The sequence below is a fragment of the Cynocephalus volans genome, chromosome 17 (genome assembly GCF_027409185.1).
Source record: "Cynocephalus volans isolate mCynVol1 chromosome 17, mCynVol1.pri, whole genome shotgun sequence".
NCBI lineage: Eukaryota > Metazoa > Chordata > Mammalia > Dermoptera > Cynocephalidae > Cynocephalus > Cynocephalus volans.
Window position 1 is genome coordinate 3,705,468 of NC_084476.1, and position 19,464 is coordinate 3,724,931.

At 61.1% G+C, this 19,464-nt stretch overlaps 1 protein-coding gene across 1 annotated transcript in view; it reads right to left on the minus strand.

Moving 5' to 3' along the window:
• Positions 1-19,464, minus strand: part of RXRA (retinoid X receptor alpha) — a 105,737-nt gene that overhangs the window by 24,444 nt on the left and 61,829 nt on the right. The window contains exons 2-4 of the mRNA XM_063081784.1: positions 8,919-9,184; positions 3,159-3,309; positions 2,406-2,585 (exon numbers count right to left, since the gene is read on the minus strand). Coding sequence (XP_062937854.1) covers positions 2,406-2,585; positions 3,159-3,309; positions 8,919-9,184 — 597 coding nt within the window. The remainder of the gene's footprint in view (positions 1-2,405; positions 2,586-3,158; positions 3,310-8,918; positions 9,185-19,464) is intronic.

A 19,464-nucleotide genomic window follows, 5' to 3' on the forward strand; every position in this document is an offset into this window, starting at 1 on the left:
GGGGATCGGGCCCGGGGCACCCAATATGCCCCCACACAGCAACCTCCTAACAAAACCCAGTCACCAGCTGGCACCAGGGGAGGGGTCAGATCTGGTGGCTGTATGTCTCCCAGCCCTGAGACTGTACGGTTCCCCTGGGATGGGACAGGGTGTCAGCCACACTCTGCCAGGCAAGGGGGCCAGGTGGCTGGAGTCTGATGATACCTAGGTACCCAGTGGACAGGCCGCAGGACCCACAGGAGTCAGTATTGACTTCAGGGACCCATAGAGGGAGGGTTGCTTTCTGGGGTTCAAAACTGCTGTCCCCTGCTGTGTGCCAGGTCTGCTTCATGATGCCTGCAGCTGAGTAAGGTTCCTCCTCCGGGTTCCCAAAGCGCCTGAACTTCCCCTCAGCCAGCCTTGCCTGCACCATGGGGGCCTGCCTGGCTATCTGATGGTCACTTTCAATGGACAGCGAGTTGCTGCTGTATACCCAGTGCCCGGTACAGTGCCTGGCACCAGAGCGGTGAGCTCTGAGTGAGTGACCTTGGGAGCAAAACCAAGCTCGCTCCGTGCGGTGGCATCCCCAAGGGAGCTTCGAGGCTCAGGCTGCACCCGAGGCCTCCAGCTCCTCCCTCCAGCCAGGCTTCGTACCCTCCACGCCCCGGACAGGCCAGGCTCCACACCTGGGCACACAGTGATCCACTGCCCACCATATACTTGCCCCTGCCTGAGCTTCCACCCTTCTGGAACAATGCTACCATCACCACCCCCAGCAAGCACCCCCAGAGGAATCGGGGCCAGGAGCACACCTCCCCTGGCTGGGCACATGTTTCCTCTGCCCTCTCTCTGCTCCCAGCCCCACAAGTGACCTGGATAAGGCCTAGGCCTCAGCGTCTCCACCTGCACAGAGAAGGGTAGGCCTGGAAGGACTCTAGGCACTCCATGAAACACACGTCCGGTCAGAATGGCCTGGCTGGTGACACTCAGCACGGTCCACGCCAGCCCAGGCAGGTGGCTCAGCTCAGCGGGGAGTGGTGCCAGTCACAGGAGACACAGGTGTCACGAGCCCCGCCACCCCGCACTGCACACTCAGCCTCGCACCCTCAGGGAGGAAGCCCTACAGGAGCATGGGACTCAGGTGAGGTTTGGGGTTCCCACAAGAACGGAGGCTGAGAAGGCAGTCTCCCCACCTCCACCCCCCGCAAAATAAGACTGAAAGAAACGGAAACTGCACACCACAGCCACCACTCAGGACGTTCCTTGGTGTGAGACACTGGCTTGGGGACCCCGTCTGGGGCTGGTGAGAAGGAGGTGAGACACACACTGGCCATATGTGGAGCCACATGCAGGGGCATCCACAGCAGAGAAAGGAGAGAGAGACAAACCATAACCAAGGAATCCACTCCGAATCCAGGAGCCGTCAAACCCGAGAGGGAAAACAGGACACCACAATGGGGAAACTGAGGTTCTGGGCAGCCAGGGCTAGGAGGTCACCCCGCAGGTCGGTGCTGAGGGCTCAGACCCAGGTCTGGCTGGACAATTTCAGTGACCTCAGGAGAGTGACCTTCCCTACTACCCATCCCCACACACAAAAATTCGATGGGCTCAAAAATCCAGGCAGAGAGGCCTGAGACACTGGCCTGCTGCTCCGAGGACCTGGCTGTCCTCAGGTGCCACCCAGGGGTGGAACTGGAGTTGGCTTCAGCAGCAAGCAGAACATAGGACAACCCCCAGAGTGCCACAGGCTCAGGGGACGTCCTGACAGTCTCTGAAGGCCTTCCCTCCACCACTTCAACTTAAACAGCACCGTTCCCCAGGACCTCCCTGACTGTCCCCTCAGTGGACACTGGACACTGCACAACCAGAATGAGCCACACAGGCCCACATGCACCCACTCTCCTGGGCCGTCGCCACATGGGCTTTACTTCCTTCATGGGTTTCCTTGTACTCCCAGCCTCATCCTGTCACAAATGCCCGCTCCCTGCTGTCCATCTCCAAGAGCCCACATGCTGGGTCCAGGCTCTGCCACACCCTCACAGGGGGCCCTGTCAGATCAACACCTGTCCCCACTGGTTGGAAGCCACCAATAGGCACCAAGTCTGTCTTGTTTCTGCTGTAGTCCCAGGGCCTGGCATACAGCAGGTGCTCAGTGAAGATATAGTTAGAAGGAGAGGGGCTGGCACTGAGCCAGGCTCCAGGTGGCCCTGGGGAGGCCCCTGCCCCATAAGAGAAAAGCAAGGAGCCTCTCGCCCAGGCCCCCGACGCTAGCTGAGCACCCCCCACACCGGCCTGTGGGCATAGCTTTGAGAGCACAGGCCTGACGGAGGGGCGGGAGGGGGCTTCACAGGTCTGACCAGTGCTGGTCAGCGAGGAGGTCTGGTCCCCCACCCACCTGCCCTCCTCACGCAGCGCCTTCAGCCTACCTTCCCGCTTCATGCCCATGGCCAGGCACTTCTGGTAGCGGCAATACTGGCACCGGTTCCGCTGGCGCTTGTCGATCAGGCAGTCTTTGTTGTCGCGGCAGGTGTAGGTCAGGTCCTTACGCACCGTCCGTTTGAAGAAGCCCTTGCAGCCCTCACAGCTGTATACACCGTAGTGCTTGCCTGTGGGGCGGCGGCAGGGCCAGTGAGCGGCCACAAGCCGGGGCCACCCACGCACGTCCCACACTGCTGCTGCTGGCTGGTGGGCCAGGCCTTAGGAAGGCCCTCCTGGTCTCCAGACCCCCTGCAGGGTCTACGCTTGGCTCCGGCCTGGACCCTCTGGGGTGACTGGGCCAGCTTAGGAGTGGGGCGGGTTGATGCCAGCCCACGAGGACCATGCCACAGTCAGTGGCTTGCTCTGCGTCTGAGCTAGCACCCCAGGAAAGGAAAGATGCCGTTCTCCCCTCTCAGACTGCTGGGGCTCAGGGGCATAATGCGGGAACACTTTGCCCAGGCACAGCCCAGAGAAGAGGTGCAGTCCTCAGTACCCCTTTACCACGGTCAAGAGCTGCCTCCTCTCCAGAAGACTCCGGAGACCACCCTGCCCATGCCGGTCTCCCACCACACTTACTGATGTGAAATGCTACAGGCTAGAGTGAGGACCTCGGAGCTCTCAGCCCACTCTTGCACCCACCTGCCTCCCTGCAGCCCCATGTGCTCCAACACCCACATCCCCTGCCCCCGCCATGGCCCTACCTGAGGAGCGGTCCCCGCAGATGGCACAGATATGCTTGGTGAAGGACGCCATGTTTCCCGAGGGGTGGGCAGGGACTTTGAGCACTCCATTGAGGCCCAGTGGGGGCTTGATGTCCTCGCTGCTGCTGACGGGGTTCATGGGCGAGCTGAGCTGAGGAGGGATGATGGCAAGTCAGCCCAGGCAGGCTGTCGTGGGCACTGACTCCCTGAGCCACACAGCCAGGAGCAGCAGGGACAATGTCCTCAGGAAAACAGGGTCCAGCCAGGCTGTATGCCAGGCTGGTGGAGGCTGCCCTGCCCTCAGGACTTCCCCTCTCAAGACAGACCCCAGCTGCTGTGAAGGAGCCTGCCCTGCCCAGGACCCCGCAGCCCCCACCCCACATGGGAGGTCCCTGTTCACACCCCTGCCCACCACCCTGCTAAGTACTGAGCACCTTCTCTGCTCCTGGCCCCTGCTGTGCGCTCCCTGCACACAACGAGGCAGGCACTCTGGTGGCCCCCAACCCACAGATGAGGACACTGAGGCCCAGTCACAACGACGAAGAACTGGGGTCCCCCAGAACCACACATGCCCCCCACTACACCACACAGACAGGGTGGGGTATCTCAGGTCAGATGACACAGGAGAGGGGAGTGGACACCCCCGGGCATCTGGCCCCATGGACATCTCTGCACACCCCTCTGCCCGGCCCACCGGCAGCCACCGCTGCTACCAGGGCAAGCGTGGGAAACTCACCAGTCACCCTGGCAACAGCTGCCGCGTCGCAGTGACACAGCAGTTTTGGTTCCGCTGCCTCCACCCGGCTCTGCAGTCAGCGCAGAGGGCCCAGAGGCTCTTCCGCTGTGTCCCGCCAGCCAGGCTGTCTGCGCAGGACCCCGGCTGGCAGCCCCCGACCCCACTCCTGAAAACCCCTGACAAGGCAGAAAGCGGGTGTGCAGATGCCTCTAGCTGCCACAGCACTGCCCCTGGGTAGCCCCAGGCCACCTCCTGCACGGGAACCTCATCTCCTTCCTTCCCCTTGGCCCCCAAATCCCATCCCCCTTTCTCACAGGACAGGAAGAGCCTGGTCCCAATGCAGGCAAGCAGAAACAACCCCAAAGCTTCCTTTCACATGGTCCTCAGCACCCGAGTGTCTGTTCTAGCCCCAGTTGGTTCTAGGTCCTTCCTGGGTCTGCCCATGAGGGCCATTTAATCCCTGCAGGTCTAAGTGGTCTGCAGGGAGGCCAGGAGGCCCACTCCAACAGCTCAGTGCAGCAAGACGGTGGTCAGGACACAGGAGCTAGGGTGGGAACAGCACATCCAGGGTCCCACTGCAGAATAGAGCAGCCCCTTCTGTAACCTGCCAAATGCCCCATGTGCATGCCTCACGCGTCAGACACGTTTCCCAGAGAAGATAGGGAACTAAGAATAAGAAGGGGCAAGCGGTGGCACCAGACTGAGCAGTGCTGAGAGCCTGGCTCTGCACACACACTGGCCTCTCCCCACATGGGAAACCCTGGGGGCTGGTGCTGTGCTCCCACTTGCCAGATGTGACGCCGAGGCTCAGGGAGGTCGGGGGCTGGCTGAGGTTCCCCAGGTTAGCGGGTAATCACCAAGTACATGAACCCCACATGCAGCAGAAGGGGCAATGGAGGCCCCAAGAGAGGCAGGGCTTGCCCAGAGTCACTCTGCAAGGGAGCAGCATGTGTTCTTCAGTCCCATCCATCACTTGATGTTCACTGAGTGCCCAGCCTGCCCTGCCCCGTTCCAGGCACCAGGGAACAAATCCCTGCCTAGCCCTCTGGAGCTTGGGGGCCCAGCAGAGATGTGGGGGAGAATCACAAACCACCCTGAGGCTGCAGGGGACAGAGGAGGAGCCCGCCAGTGTTTGCCCCAGTGCTCTGGAGGCCTCCGAGGCAGACGCCCCAGCTCTGAATTCTGCCTCCCCCGTTCTCCCGTGACTTGGGGGAAATCACCTAATTACTGTGAGCCTGAGTTTCCTCGTCTGCAAAACTGGAACAACGTTAATGCCTACACTGCAGGGCTGACAGGGGCAGCATGCAGGGTAGTTAGCCGACAGCACGCACCAACAAACCACAGTGCAGCAGCACTGGGCCTGGGAGGACAAGGGCAGCCCCCAGCAGGGTGGCCCGAGCATGCACTTGGAGGACGGTCGGATGAGGGAAAGTGGGTGCAGCCGGGGCAGGGCGGCAGTGCAGAGCCAGGGGCGGCAGCAGCTGCAGCCAAGGGCAGCTGCCCTATGGGCAGGCACTGAGCACGTGTGAGCATGTGGGTGCAGGAGGCCCGAGGGCCAAGGCTGGGCTTGAGGGCCCTCTCCTGGGCTGCCAGCCTTCCCCACACTGCTGGAGCCCAGACAGTGACTCTGCAGGGCCAGACCCGCCTGGCAGCAAGGAGAGGAGCTTATGCGTTTCCCCTTCTGTGGTTGCCCCAAGCCAGGCTGGGTGGGGCAGTGACCACCTGCTCTGTCCCCAGCCTCCCATGTGCAGTCCCTTGGGCCTGATGCCTGCCCTAGGTAAGCAGTGAGGAGGACTGGTCGTAGCCTCACCAGCGAAGGGGCTCCAAGCAGGACAGGACAGAGGAGTTAATCACAGAGACAGTGCCAAGGCCAAGCTGTCTCCCGGGCGGAACACTGGGGGCATCTCTGCCCTCCCACATCTCAGTGAGACCAGAGGCTCTGCACGGCCCTGACAGCCTGAGGAATGGTGAATCCCTGAACAGCTGGGGAGACCGAGGCTGGGCTGGGGCGCCCATTCACACTGCAGGCCTGCGGCCACTTTGCTCCACTGGGCCCCACCAGTGGACAGTCCTGGTGTGGATGCCGTGGCAAGGCTGTGCGGGGCCATGAGAACGCTCTCTACCCTTCCCACTCCAGGCTCACAGGCCCTGGCCTGGGTTCAGAGCGCCCAGAGAGAGCACAGGGCAGCCCCTGGGGCCTCAGTCTGCGTGGCATGCCCCCACCTCTCCAGGGACTTCTGCACTCACTGCCCCATCCCTCAGGAGACCCAGGACCCCGAGAGCCCTTCACAGGAGCCTGAAGATCCCGAACGTGGCGGGGGTGGGGCCATCCCCTGGGGTGGGGCCATCCCCTTTCCCCTTTCCCCTTTCCCCTTTCATATCCCAGGCATCTATTTCAGTTCCCACCTCATCGATGCCACGCCCAGGTCTACTGCCCACCTCTCCCTGCCCCTCTCTTCCACACCCACCACGCCCTTCCTTCCCCAGCTGCAGCAGGCCCCTCCATAGCCCCAACTCAGGGAAGGCCCAGCGCCCATGACCAGTACCCTGGGGCCTCCACATGCCCATCAGGGCAGGGGCAGATGGCCCCTCTCCATGGTCCCTCCCAGCTCTGCTCCTCAGCGAGTGAGCTCCTGGCCCAGCTTCCGACCCCGTGAAGCACATCCCCCAGCAGACACCGTGGCCCCGCAGGCACGACGCTTTGCTGGAGTTCAGAGGCCCTGACCCCACACCCAGCACCTTGCTCAGCACCCAGGAAGTGCTCTGGGCATGAGAGCTGGCACTAAGCCTCTCAGCCAATACCTGCAATGCACCCACCCCAAGTGAGGCGCAGCCAGGCGGGCTCTGGGACACAGTGGGGACCATCCCCTGGGCCCTGCCCTGGTGGAGCCCCCAGACCAGGGCAGAAAGGTGGGCCAGCTTGGGTGCCAGGCAGTTATGGTCTGGCTTGCCTCTACCCAGACTCCCCCAGGCTCCTGTGCCCCTCCCGGCTGTGGTCACGAGCAGGCAGAGCTCAGCAGAACCCCAGGCCTTCCCCGACAACAGCAGAAGTCAGAGAACCTCACTAGCTCCAGCAACTCTTTGTGGTTGTGGTTTGGGGGTTGGGGGTGGGGCACGCCCCCCCCAACACACCCACACTCCCATCAATATGAGGAACCCCAGGTTTGCAGGACAAACTGCTGAAGCCTAGAAGCTGGCTTCGGCTTCCAGGGAAGGAACTACAAATTCCAGGGTAATCTACCTGGCTACCACAGGGTGGCCAGAGGCCAAGCACAGGCCCCAGACCATGCCAAAACTAACTGCAGGCCTGACCGACAGACGGATGGACAGACGGCTGACAGCCCGCAGCATCCTGGGTCTGCTCCCCAACTCACCCCCCATCTACCCCACACAACCCTTAGCTCCACCCTCCATGGAGACTCAGACCCCCAGACACAAGCCCTCTGGATGTTATCCAGGGCAAGCGGCAGGCCTGGGGAGACTCAGCAAGGAGCCTCATGGGGCTCTGAGAGACAGCAGGTGCCAGCCAGTGAAGCCAGGGGACAGGTGGAGACTGAGTCTTCATCTGCCTTGTCCTTGCATGGCACTCAGCAGCCAGCGAGAGAGGGGGTGAGCAGCTATGCTAAAAATAACTTGGCCAGGCCCGAGGAGGCACCTGGGCCTCCCCGCTCTAGCACCTCGAACCTCTGCCTGCTTCTGGGACCGGGAGTAGCGTGTTTGTGCGCAGGGCCCCAGCTGTGTGTACCTACCCCCTAGGGCAAGGGGGCTTTGATGGGGCTCACCTAAAAAGCCAGTGAGACTCTCCAGGAAAGGGGCCCAAGAGGACCAAGGCCAGCTGTAAACAGGCCCAGCTGGGCAGGCAGCGGGTTAGCTCCGGACCCCAACTGCACCCAGTCATCCTGCGCCAGGCACAGGTGGGCTGCTCGGAAAGCGGGAGCAGGGGTCTTAGGAGGCACAGGACACGTTGGCGCTGTGAGGCTCTGGGCAGGCCTGTCACCACGGCGCTCCCTCCCTGGCAGGCGGCCATAGGGCGGAGCTCTCCGCCACACAGGCTTCAGCTACTGGGGACAAATGGCTGAACCCAAACAGAGACAGTCAGAGCGGGAAGGAAGCTTCCCTACCTATTTTAGGAAGAACAAATGGAGCCCCCGAGAGAGGAGCGACTGAGTGGGAATCACAGGAGGCCTCCTGACCGGCAGGCAGAAACCCACCAGGCACCACTGGGGAGCCAGAGAGAGGGATGCCCTACAGTCCCCACAGGACAGGGGTCCGCAGAGCTGGAGACAACTCTGCAGGAGTTCTGAGGAGAGGCCCTCAGGGTGTCTTCCCCAAGGGAGAAGGGGACAGGAGACCAGGCCTCCAAGGTCCCTACAGCAAGACCTGGGCTATGCCTGGTACCAGCCACTTCCTGATCCAGAAACAAGCCAAAAGGCCAAACTGCTGGAGAAGCATCTGAGCAAACCCTAACTATGGAGAAGGTCACCAAGCCCCGCAGACAACCGGCACCCACGAGCCTCGAAGAGCCATAGCCACCAACTGTCACCATGGGCCACCATGGGCCCTGAAGCCTGGCGTCCCTGAGCAGAGACGTATCTGCACTTAGCCTGGACACAACTTTCCTGTAGGCCCAGCAGGCACTGAAACTGCTGGCATGGTGTGGCAGAGACCAGGAGGGAAGGACCCAGGTCCATGTGGCCGTGGAGCTCTGGAGAGGAAGGTTAAGCCCAAGGAAGGCAGAGCTCCACAATCACAGGAACAGGGAGCCCTCAGCACGAGAGGGGGCCATACTGGGATAGGTGACCAGCTGCGAAGACCCAGGCTCAGAAGCCAGACGGCCCTGGGCTTTGACCCCCGCTAAGGCACGCTGCTCTCTGAGGCTCTGTCTCCCATGGATAAAGGTGGGGTGACGGCACCTACCTCCCAGGGTGCACAAGGTGTGCAGACACTGCAGGTGATGCCCACAGCCCCACCCAGACCTGTCCTCTGTCCCACCCCCCTCCCCACCACCCCAGCCCTGCACTCACCTGGGGGCTGCCAGTGCCAAAGCCCAGGGGGGGCGTGGTGGGCACCGACATGGAGTGGGGGCCCATGGGGGAGCTGATGACCGAGAAGGGTGGGCCCATGCCATTGATGGGGGAACTCAGCGTGCTGATGGGCGAGTGCAGCTGCCCCGGCGAGCCCAGCGAAGAGCCGATGCCAGCCCCCAGGGAGGGGTGCAGCGAGGGGGCGGCCATGGAGCCCCGCCCGGTCGGGGAGCTGAGGGACGAGGAGTTCACCTGGGTGGAGAAGTCTGCAAGACAAGAGCCAGGTGGTCAGACCCAAGGCCTCCAGAATCCATGCCAGCTGCTTGCTCCCGTAGTCTACAGACCCCGGCCACTCTGACAGTGGCCCTGTCGGTGACAACTCACTGACCCAAATTCGCACCAACACAAGGCCAGGACAAGGCTGCCCGGAGCGCCCCTCCAAGGCACCGTCCAACCCTCAGCTGGCTGCAGCTTTAGGCTGAGCCGAAGGCAGATGCAGGAAGAGCCACTACCAGCTGCCTTCAGTGTGCTTTGAGACACTGACCTGGGCTACTCCAACCCAGCGCGCCCAGGCCCGTCCACCCAGGAAGCAGAGGGAGAATGGCCCAATGGCCAGGAGTAGCCAGCCCCTCTGCCAGTTCCATGGGGGGCCAAAGTGAAGGTCAGGGAATAATAATAAAAGTAATAAAGACTGATGTTTCAGAGTGCCCATGATGTACCAGAAACTAGTCTGTCCTTAATATAGATTAGCAAGCACATGAAGTTAAGAGGTAAGCAGTAGGTACGATTACTATCCCATTTTACGGGGGCAGCAACAAGGCCCTGCATTGCTATAGCTACCTGCAGCAGAGCCAGCACCAGCACTACAGGCAGACCCACTCCAAAGTCTGTGCACCTAACTGCTAGGCAACACTGCCTGGGCCTGCTGAGGTACAACAGCAATGGCGGCCAAGACACCAGGCCCTCAGGCTCCTCTGGCTCTGTGGTCTGGGGTCTGTTTGGCTCTCGTGGGCCCCAGGAGCAGGAGGGGACCAGAGAGGTGGGAAGGGGGCCCCTGGCACTGCCCATGTGGGTGGGTGGTCTCGTGGAGAGGCTGGGTGTATACCAGGCATAGAGCCCAGCAGCCCACAGAGGCAGGGGAGAGGCTGGGACCTCCCACACACCAGCCTTTCATCTCAGGGATTTCAAAGTTCCAAACGAGCACTTAAATTGGGCCTTCCCCACCTCACTCCGACAGAAGCCTCACCAGGAGGGAGGCTCCCAGGCAGTTAATCCACTGCCACGGGCCTGATCAGACCGCCAGGAAAACAGAAGAAGTCCACACAAAGCAGCACGAACAGCACACATGCCGCTCGCCCTGCCCCCACCCCACCTCCCACAGGCTGGGCGCTCTGGGCAGCTCACTCTCCCCCTCTGGGCCTCAGCCTTCCCATCTGCAGAATGGTCTCTCAGGCCCTTCCCTCCCGCCCGCCTTGCGGTGATTACACATGCTTCTGAGAAGCTGAGCAGGACCACGGCACATGGAGTGACTATGACCTAACCCACGCACTCCAGGTCAGGGGACACACACTGGCTGCACCACTCAACAGCCCCGGAAGACTTTGCCTCCCTGAGCCACTAGTGCCTGTGTCCCAGGCGTGTGCTCGTTGAGTGCCAGGCCCGAGCAGGAAGAAGTCCTCTGCAAGACCTCTCATGGGCATCTGCCTCCCGTATAACCTGAGTCTCAGGGGACCTTCATGAGCTTCAGGACACCGTTACCAGCTAACGGCGGGGTCGGGACTCGGACCAGACCTGACTCCAGCCACAGACCGCCCAAATGCAGGGTCTTGTGAACCTGTCCACAGAGCTGCTGCCAGCAGCCAGTGGTAGCTCGGGGTGAGCCCAGCAGTCCAGCACAGAGGCAGCGGGAGCATGGAGGCTCTGCGCCCTGTGACCGACCATCCTGGAGGAGCACACCCCACCCCACAGCCTCTCTCCCTTCCACTCCCCAGGAGGAGGGGGCAGGGAGGAGGTCCAGAGCTCCACCTTCAAGCCCAGCTGCCACATGCACCCGAGTCAGGGTATAGACTCCACCAACAAACGCACTGGAAACCTTAGCCATTCACAAGATTGGGAATAAACCATTTCATTGAACTCAGAAATGCAAACTTACGGAATGCCAGAACCAGATGTTGGTGGCACCTACACCTACTGGCAAAACTGGTACTGCAAATCAGCCCTATCAGTCACTAAACTTCCTGGACAAGGAGCACAGAACCCATACCGGAAGGTCAAACAGCTGGAGCCTAGCGGTCTCCACATCCAGGGAGAACCCCCAGGTGAAGGCCAGGGAGAGAGCCAATAGGAGCTGACCAGGGAAGGCAGGCAGGAGACAAATACGAAATCAGGCTGTTCATGTGAGTCCCAAACCACTGTCATTTCCACCAGGACACTGCAGGGACACCTGGACCACCACAGGGTTGGCCCCCATCACAGCCCCGCCTCACCCTACCTGCAACAGCCCCCTGGAACAGGACACCTGAGCCAGCCTCTTCCTTTTCCAAGCCTCGGTTTCCTCGTCTGCGAAATGCAGACCGGCACGCCCACTCTGCGGGACAGTTCTGCTTGGTCCAAGCCCACGCGGGCTGAGCCCTGGATGGAGCTGGGCCCTCCCTTCAGTGCAATCCAGAGGAACACCCCACTGACTTTAGGGCAGATGGACAGGAAGGCAAGACTGACTCTGCACTGATAGGCTCTGCAGACAGCTCCACCAGAGAAGGGCAAAGGCAGCTCTGTGGGCATCTGGGAGGAGGCTGGGCCGTGGGGGTCAGACATCGGGGCTGCGTTCAGAAGCCGGGGGCTGGAGTCCGACCCAACCGCAAGTCCCCGGCAACCCTGGGGAAGCTGCCCACGCTTCTTCCTGGCCTCTGAGAGTAAGATGAGGATTTTAAGGTCAGGGAGAAATGGCTCCTGGATTCTCCAAGCTTCTCCACCCCCATCCCTGTCCCCTGCTCTGGGTTTATAATCATGGGAGGACCAGGGGGTGGGGTGGGGGGGCTCTGATTTGAAGGAGGGAACTAGAGAGTTTCCGGGAAAGCCTGCCCGACCACCCTGGTGGCTGCTCTCCTGAAGCCAGCTGTCCCCAGGACACCAGGGCAGGCAGGCCCAGACACTCTCGGAGGGGACTCCGTTGCTGCCCACCGTGCCCACCCACAGGGAGCGTTCCTGCCGAGGGGGGCTGACCAGGGCATAAAGAGGGTTTCTCAGCCGTGAAACTCCAGCTCACACACCACAGCCACACGAGGCACCGGGAGAACTCTCTGGGCTTTGGCTGGGCCTGTGTGGACAGCCCAGGCCTGTGTTGCTTGGCCAGCTGCTCGTGTGACAGCTAGCCGGCCCTGGCAGGAAGAGGAGGGAGCGGCAGGAGAAAGCTCCGGCCGGAAGAAGGAAGGAGGGAAGGAGGGAGGCAGCCTGTCTGGCTGTCCCAAAGCTCTCTGAAAATCCTGAGGACAGGGAGCCAGTCACAGGGAGGAGTGCAAGGGGGACTTCAGGAGAAGGGGAGACACCGGGAAGGAGCCTCCAGCCTCCAGGTGCTGCCTGCCCACATGAGAAGGAGGGCCCCTGGTTCCTTACGCGTGCCCTAGCCTACCTGGCCTGTCGGTGCAAGGTCAAGTGTCCCACACTTGCTCCGAACGAGGCTGTGAGCCTCTGGGGCTCCCAAGTCCAGAGGGGGCGGCCACCCCAGCAAGGCCCACCTCAGAACACCCCCACTCCCGGGCCCTTCCTGTTTACACAGAACATCCACAACAGACACCTTCCCAGAGTCTGGGTGACAATGGGCTGGGTGTGTTTCCTAGAAACACTTTCTGGCCAGGAAGGGAATGTTAAAAAGAAAAGGCAAAAAATGCCTAAACATCCTCTGCCTGCACAGAGAGGCCCTGCCCACCGTGCTCCACGTGCATGCCAGCTCTGCCTTTTCCAGGCCATTTATCTGTCCACACCCCTGATAAGTGGTGGCCGCAATAAGTGTTATTCTTAAAAAGTCATACTTTGGACTTGTAGGGGCCTTGTCACCACCCGGTCCCCACTGGCTTGTTTGATCCTCCATGCTCGCTCCCATACTGCACGGCTCAGTGAAGCTATCAAGGCAGAAGCTCAGGCTACAGCACGCCATCCTCAGATACCCCAGACCCCACTGGGGGCCAGCAGACACATGGTCCTCCCCACCCAAGTGGGTGGCAGCAGAGGGGTCTCAGGCAATAGGACCTGGATGGTAAAACCGAATCACCGAATCTTGAAAACTCAGAACCTGTGATGCACAGGGCACCACAATCCCAGACCCTCGCACCCTTTACACCCACCATGCCTGCTTTAGGACCACCAGCCATTAGTATGATGCGGGACCCTAGAGAAAGAGGATACAGACTGAGGATCTCACAGGGTCGTCCAGAGACAGACAGAAAAGAGAAAAGCAGGCTCCAATCCAGACAGGAGAGATGCCCCAGCAGCCCTCACTGGCCAAGGCACTTCACATAGTTGCCAGACTTCAGTCCAGGAAGGCTGCGTGGAAGAGGTGGTAGCAAGATCTCTCCTCAGCACAAGACTGACTCTAAAATGCAAATACCTGGACGCCAGAAACAGAAGCCATGGAACAGAGATAGAATGCCCTGCAACGCCCAGAGCAGGTGGGGAGTAGCTCTCTGAGCCCCAGAGGGCAGACCTTGGGTAGGGAGGGCTAAAAGCTACATTTGGTAAAGTTGAGATGAAGAACGTTCTCATCGTGACTGGTGAGCTCTCTGCTGCGGCCGCCTGCAAGCAGAAGCTGCAACCCCCACCGCTCAGGAGCACTCAGGACACTTGCAACCCCCAGATTCTTTCAGAAGAGGAAAAGGACAACACCACTGACCAAAATTCCTGCGTGAGTTCCCTCCAGAACTCCCACCAAGACCAGGACCCTCCTGCTCCCCTGGACCCCACAGCAGGAAGCCTGGGGAGCCCCCACCAACTCCCTTCCGGCCTCTGCCTGGCAGGCAGGGTAGGCAGAGGAGGCGGCAGGAAATGCCAGCCCGACTGTGGCTGGGTGGGGACCAGCCCCCAGGACTGCAGCTCCCACCCTGGCAGCCAGGGAACCCCCGGCTCTTGGAGAGGGGAACTCTAGGCTCCTCCGCAGCCCTGTGGAATTTGCACAGTCAGGCAGGGCCCGAGCAGGCCACAGGCTGGGGCCGACAGACCAGGCCCCATGTCCAGATGAACAGAAGAGGACACTGAGACCATCCAATCCAGGGCCCAGCCAGGCCCAGCAGGAAGCGTGGCAGATGGGACTTCGAGGAGGGGCATGAATGGTGGCATGGGGGTGGGAGAACAGGTGCCCGGGAGGGGAGAGGAGGCCAGCGGGGTATGAAGCCCACCTGCGAGCTGCTCCCAGATCAGAGCCGGGTCTGAGCGCAGTGCCTCCCCCGCCCTTGCAACCCTGTGCAGCCCGCCTGGGGACGCCCCCGGAACCGAAACCCTGCGGCGGGTGGCTAGCGGGCCCCCAGAGCTTCCTGGGACGCCCACCTCCAGCCCCCACCTTCCGGAAGTGCTGCTTCCCCTGCCCACCCGGGGGAGGGGGAAGCGGCAGCCCTGGCGGGGACTATGATGGGGACGTGGCAGGGACCGCGGCGCGTCAGGGTTTGGGGGAAGCTGAGGGTGGTTAGAACAGGAGGAGGGAGTAGGAAGAAGCATCCACGGGCCCTGTTGGGTGAGGGGCCTTCAGGAACTGGGGGCAGGGCAGGCATACATGCCCCACCACAGGGGGTGGTGGCTGTGGTGAGAATGAGCTCCTGCCCACCCTTGGAACCACGGGGCCCATCACTCCTTGGCCCAGGGGCCCTGGGCAACCCCTTAACCTCGCTGAGCCTCAGTCTCGCCTTCTGTAAAATGAGCATGCCAACAGCAGAGACTGCTGTGATGGCCCTGAGGAATGGGCCCCATAAGCCCTAGCCCCTGCTGTGGGCCTGTGTCCCACCTCCCTGCAGAGGGCGAGCTGAGGCCTGGACCTGTCTCCTCCAGTAGCAGGAGTGCAGCCCACCCGCTGCCTCCTGGCCAAGTGTCAGCTTACGGCTCAAGTGGCCTGGGCTGAAATTTCAGCTCTTCTGGGGTCACTTTGCCCTTTCCCCAACCAATGGCCCTGGCCCCAAATCTCAGCCCCCTCTGAGTAGGACACAGAGAACAGAGGATACAGGGCCAGCTCAGCCCTCACGGTGGCTGGGAGCAACCCAGGCTCCCTCCAACCCTCCCCCAGGAGCCTGGAGGCCCAGAGCAGGTCCACAAGAGGAGCATGAGGAGGCAGCCTCGGCGGGCGCCGATGGAAGGGCCCCCAGCTGGCCAAAAGGGACCCAATCCCCCCCCCTCAGCCAGGCCCAAAAAGTCCACCAGCCCACAGGGACCAGAACGTAGGCCCCTGTTCTCAGCCCAGGGTGGCCCGGACCTGCCCAGATCCTGGAGGAGCAAGAGGTGAAGGCACAGCAAACCAAGGTACCTACCTACTCCACCCGGCCCCCACCCGCCCACAGGCACCTACAGGGGCTTCATCCCCACAGGCCCACAGTGCTCCGAGGCACTGCTCCCAGCATGGCCCTACCAACCCTCCATGACGCAGACAGGGATGCCCCAGGGACCCAGGTGGGAGGGTTCTGCCACACCCACCCCTTACTCCACTGCCGGCCAGAGGGCAGGAGGGAAGGGTGAGGAGGGAGCAGGCGGGTGGACACAGGAGGCCGAGGCTGAGCGACAGAGATCAGGTTCCGTGCCGGCCACACCCCACAATCCCGCCAGCCCTGAACACGCATGGGAGCTGGTGTGATCACGGGCTGTGGGTCTAGCATGGACATGCTCCCACCAGGGCTCAGGAGGGATTGACACTTCCCCGAGACCCTAAGGGGTCCAGACCTCAAGAGCAAGCCCAGGTGGGCTGAGCCAGGTCAGGGCCCTGGGCCCGTCTGGGCACTACCTATGTGAGCTCCACATACCCCCACCACAGGCTCCATTTGACCATGAGACCCTCAAAGTCTCTGAATGCCAAACCCACCCTCATAAACACCAACACTTGCCCAAATTGGGAGAAAGCAGGGTCTGTCCCCTCACCCCACGAGGAGCCATGTGCTGGGCTCTCCCTTCTTGAGCTCACCTCCCGCCCCTCTGCCGTACTAGCCTAGGAGAACACAGACAGTGGGGACCTTGCCCAGTTCCCCCAGTGTAGGATCAGGGATTGGCTCAGAACAGGAGCTTGGGAGACTTGGGTTGGTGGTGGGAAACAGATATGCAGGATCCCCAGAGACCAGGGCCCTCCCCACAGAGACCTGCACAACCCCCTAGGGATGAGAAGGAGTAAGGGTGACCCACACACCTCAACATTCTCCAACTTCAGCCAGGAGCCACCAACCTAAGGCCCTTCATTCCTGACTCAGTTCCCAGGGTACATGGCATACCCCTTCCAATGCCCCTCATGGAGACAGGCCCCATCAAGGCCCAAAGGGTCTAACCAGGAAAACCACTCTCAGTAATAAAGCTTGGGGTAGGGCAATGTCTGTGAAGGCATCCAGCAAGCTCTCGATGACAAACACATCTGCACCACCACTACCATCATCACCACCATCACCATCACCACCATCATCATCACCATCATCATCACCATCACCACCAACACCACCATCACCACCATCACCGTCAACACCATCACCACCATCACTACCACCGTCATTACCAATATCACCATCACCATCATCACCACCACCATCATCACCATCACCACCATCACCGTCACCACCATCATCACCACCGTCATCACCAATATCACCATCACCATCATCACCACCACCATCACTGTCACCACCATCACCACCATCACCACCATCACCACCACTGTCATTACCAATATCACCATCACAATCATCACCGTCACTACATCACCATTATCACCACCATCACCACCACCATTACCAATATCACCATCACCATCACCACCACCATCATCACCGTCACCACCATCACCACCACCGTCCTTACCAATATCACCATCACCATCACCATCATCACCACCACCATAACCGTCACCATCACCATCACCATCATCACCACCATCACCACCACCGTCATTACCAATATCACCATCACCATCATCACCGTCACCACATCACCATTATCACCACCATCACCACCACCGTCATTACCAATATCACCATCACCATCATCACCACCATCACCACCATCACCATGGTCATTGTCACCAACATCACCATCATCATCACCATCATCAGTATACCATCACATCACCATCATCACCATACCAACATCACCACGACCTGAGCAACCCTTTGCTATGTTCCATTGTGCACATGGAAGGCTGAGACCCAAAGAGACTGATGGGTTTGGCCGCAAATGGCAGAAGGACAGTGTTTTGGGTTCTCTTGGCCATAATGAGCAAGTTGGGGGCTGGCCAGGTGCAGGGGGAGGAATAGGAAGTGGTGCCCAGGCTGGCCACTGCCTTCACCCAGCCACTCACACAGCCCAGGGGCGCTGTGGTTGGACCCAGTGGCGGCAGGTGCGGCGGGAGCCCAGACACAGTGAGGGAAGTAGGAAGCACAGCCAGGAGGAAAAGGGTGGTCGGGAGGGGCTCCCCACGCCCAGCCAGCCCCTGCGCCAGGAGGTATTCAGGAGAGCTGAAAAGTGAAGGCCCCAGCACACGGGGGCACTAGGGCCAGGGTCCCTGCAGGAAGCTACCGCTCCATGCCCACTCCCCCCAGAGACCCATGGGCCACGGGGGCTGTGGCCCCAGGCCTCACAACAGGCCCAGCTACAAAGTTAACCAAATATGTTTGCACCACCTTGCCCAATTTCTGCAGCCATCACTACCATCGCCCACCAGGCCATCAGGGTTCTGACACACACCCATGGTGGCCTCTGTCCAGGGGTGCCCCGGGCACGGAGGTGCACACCTAACCTGGGGGTGCCTGAACCCCCACAGCACAGATGAGGGAGCCGCACCCACTCCCAAACTCATTACCGCTTAGGAAACATACTGGGGTGGGCGAGGAGGGGCACACACTGGCCAAGAGGCTGGGAGGCTCGGGCCACAATCCTGCCAGGCCCCTGCCCTCCCTGGCCCAGCCTGGCTGACCCATGACCCCCTTCCCCATACTGTGTCCACCTGAGTACTACAGGGAGAAGACCCCACAGGCTGCCCCCAACTTCAGGGTTAACAGGTAGCAGGGCCTGCTGCACACAGACCTCTCTATCTGGCTCCATCCCGCACATGGTAGACACCCCAAAGGCTGGCTCAGGAAATGCCAACTCCCTACATCACCTCCCTCTTCCATATGACTCTAGGGCTTCCCAGTTCAGGGCAGGGACAGTTTTTTAGGAGAAGCCGGGTGACCATCTGCAGAGCTGGCCCCTAATAAGGACCAGCAGGCAGGCCTGCCCCCAGAGGCCTCAGGAGGTGGGGGGGACCAGCAGTAACTGGGCAGTGGCTGTGTGACTTGGAGACCCATCCTGGAGTGCTGGGCCCGGGAGAGGTCCACCTCCAGGGGCTGATCTTCCATCCACCCCATGGGCAGAAGCCATAAAGGATGCACAGCCCCAGGGTGCAGAACACACAGCCATCTGAATGGAGTCCCAAACCCAGCGTCCAGCACCAGAACCAGGTGGGGCCAAGGCCTGTCCAGCAACACTGCCCTCAGCTGGTTCCCAGAAAGGAGTCAGAGCCACCCACCCAGAACGATGCCAAGGGGCCTCTGGACAGTCCCAAGAGCTGGTTTCCAGCCCCAAGGCTGGGGGCCCTCAGCAGGCTGGCTTGTGCCCCTGCGCATCTATCCCCTCCCCTAGGCACAGCAGGCAGACCACCCCGATCTGCTACCGACAGCTGGGCTACACCTCCTGCCCAGTGGTCTAAGACGTGCTGCCTGGGCAGAGGTGGGGAGGGGTGGCAGTCGACCCCAGGCCTGCCAGAATCTCTGTGGGAGGAGGCAGAGCCACAGAAAGGGTGTGACAAAAAGGATGGGCCACCCAGGAGCTGGGGGCAGTGATTAACACGCTGTGTGATGTCCTTCCCACGCCATGCCTCTGCAAAACGGACACACTGATACCCACGAGCCTGCCTCACACACTGCTGCGGGCCAGACGACTTGCCAAGTTTCCTGAAAACAAGAGACTGCATAGCATGATAAAGACACATCTGCTGGGGCTTGCACACCTGCTGCATGTCCGCACCAGGTTAACACAGTATGACAAGAGCTCATGAACGCATCATGACAAGAGGGACCTGCTCCTCCTGCCCCCGCCCTGAAAAGGAGGAACCAGGCTCGGGAGGGAAGCTGCTTCCCAGGCCCAGGGCGACAGCTGCCCAGCCAGGACCCCAGGTCCCTCGTGCTCCCACACACTTGACCTCCACAAAGACTGCCCCTCGGCCGCCAGAGTGGCGGGGCACAGCAGACACCCACCGTGGGGGACAGATGCCAGCCCAGGGGCCTGGAAGGATGCTCACCTCTCCGAGGCTAGGCAGTTGCTCCTGGGTGCTGCAGCCTCCTTT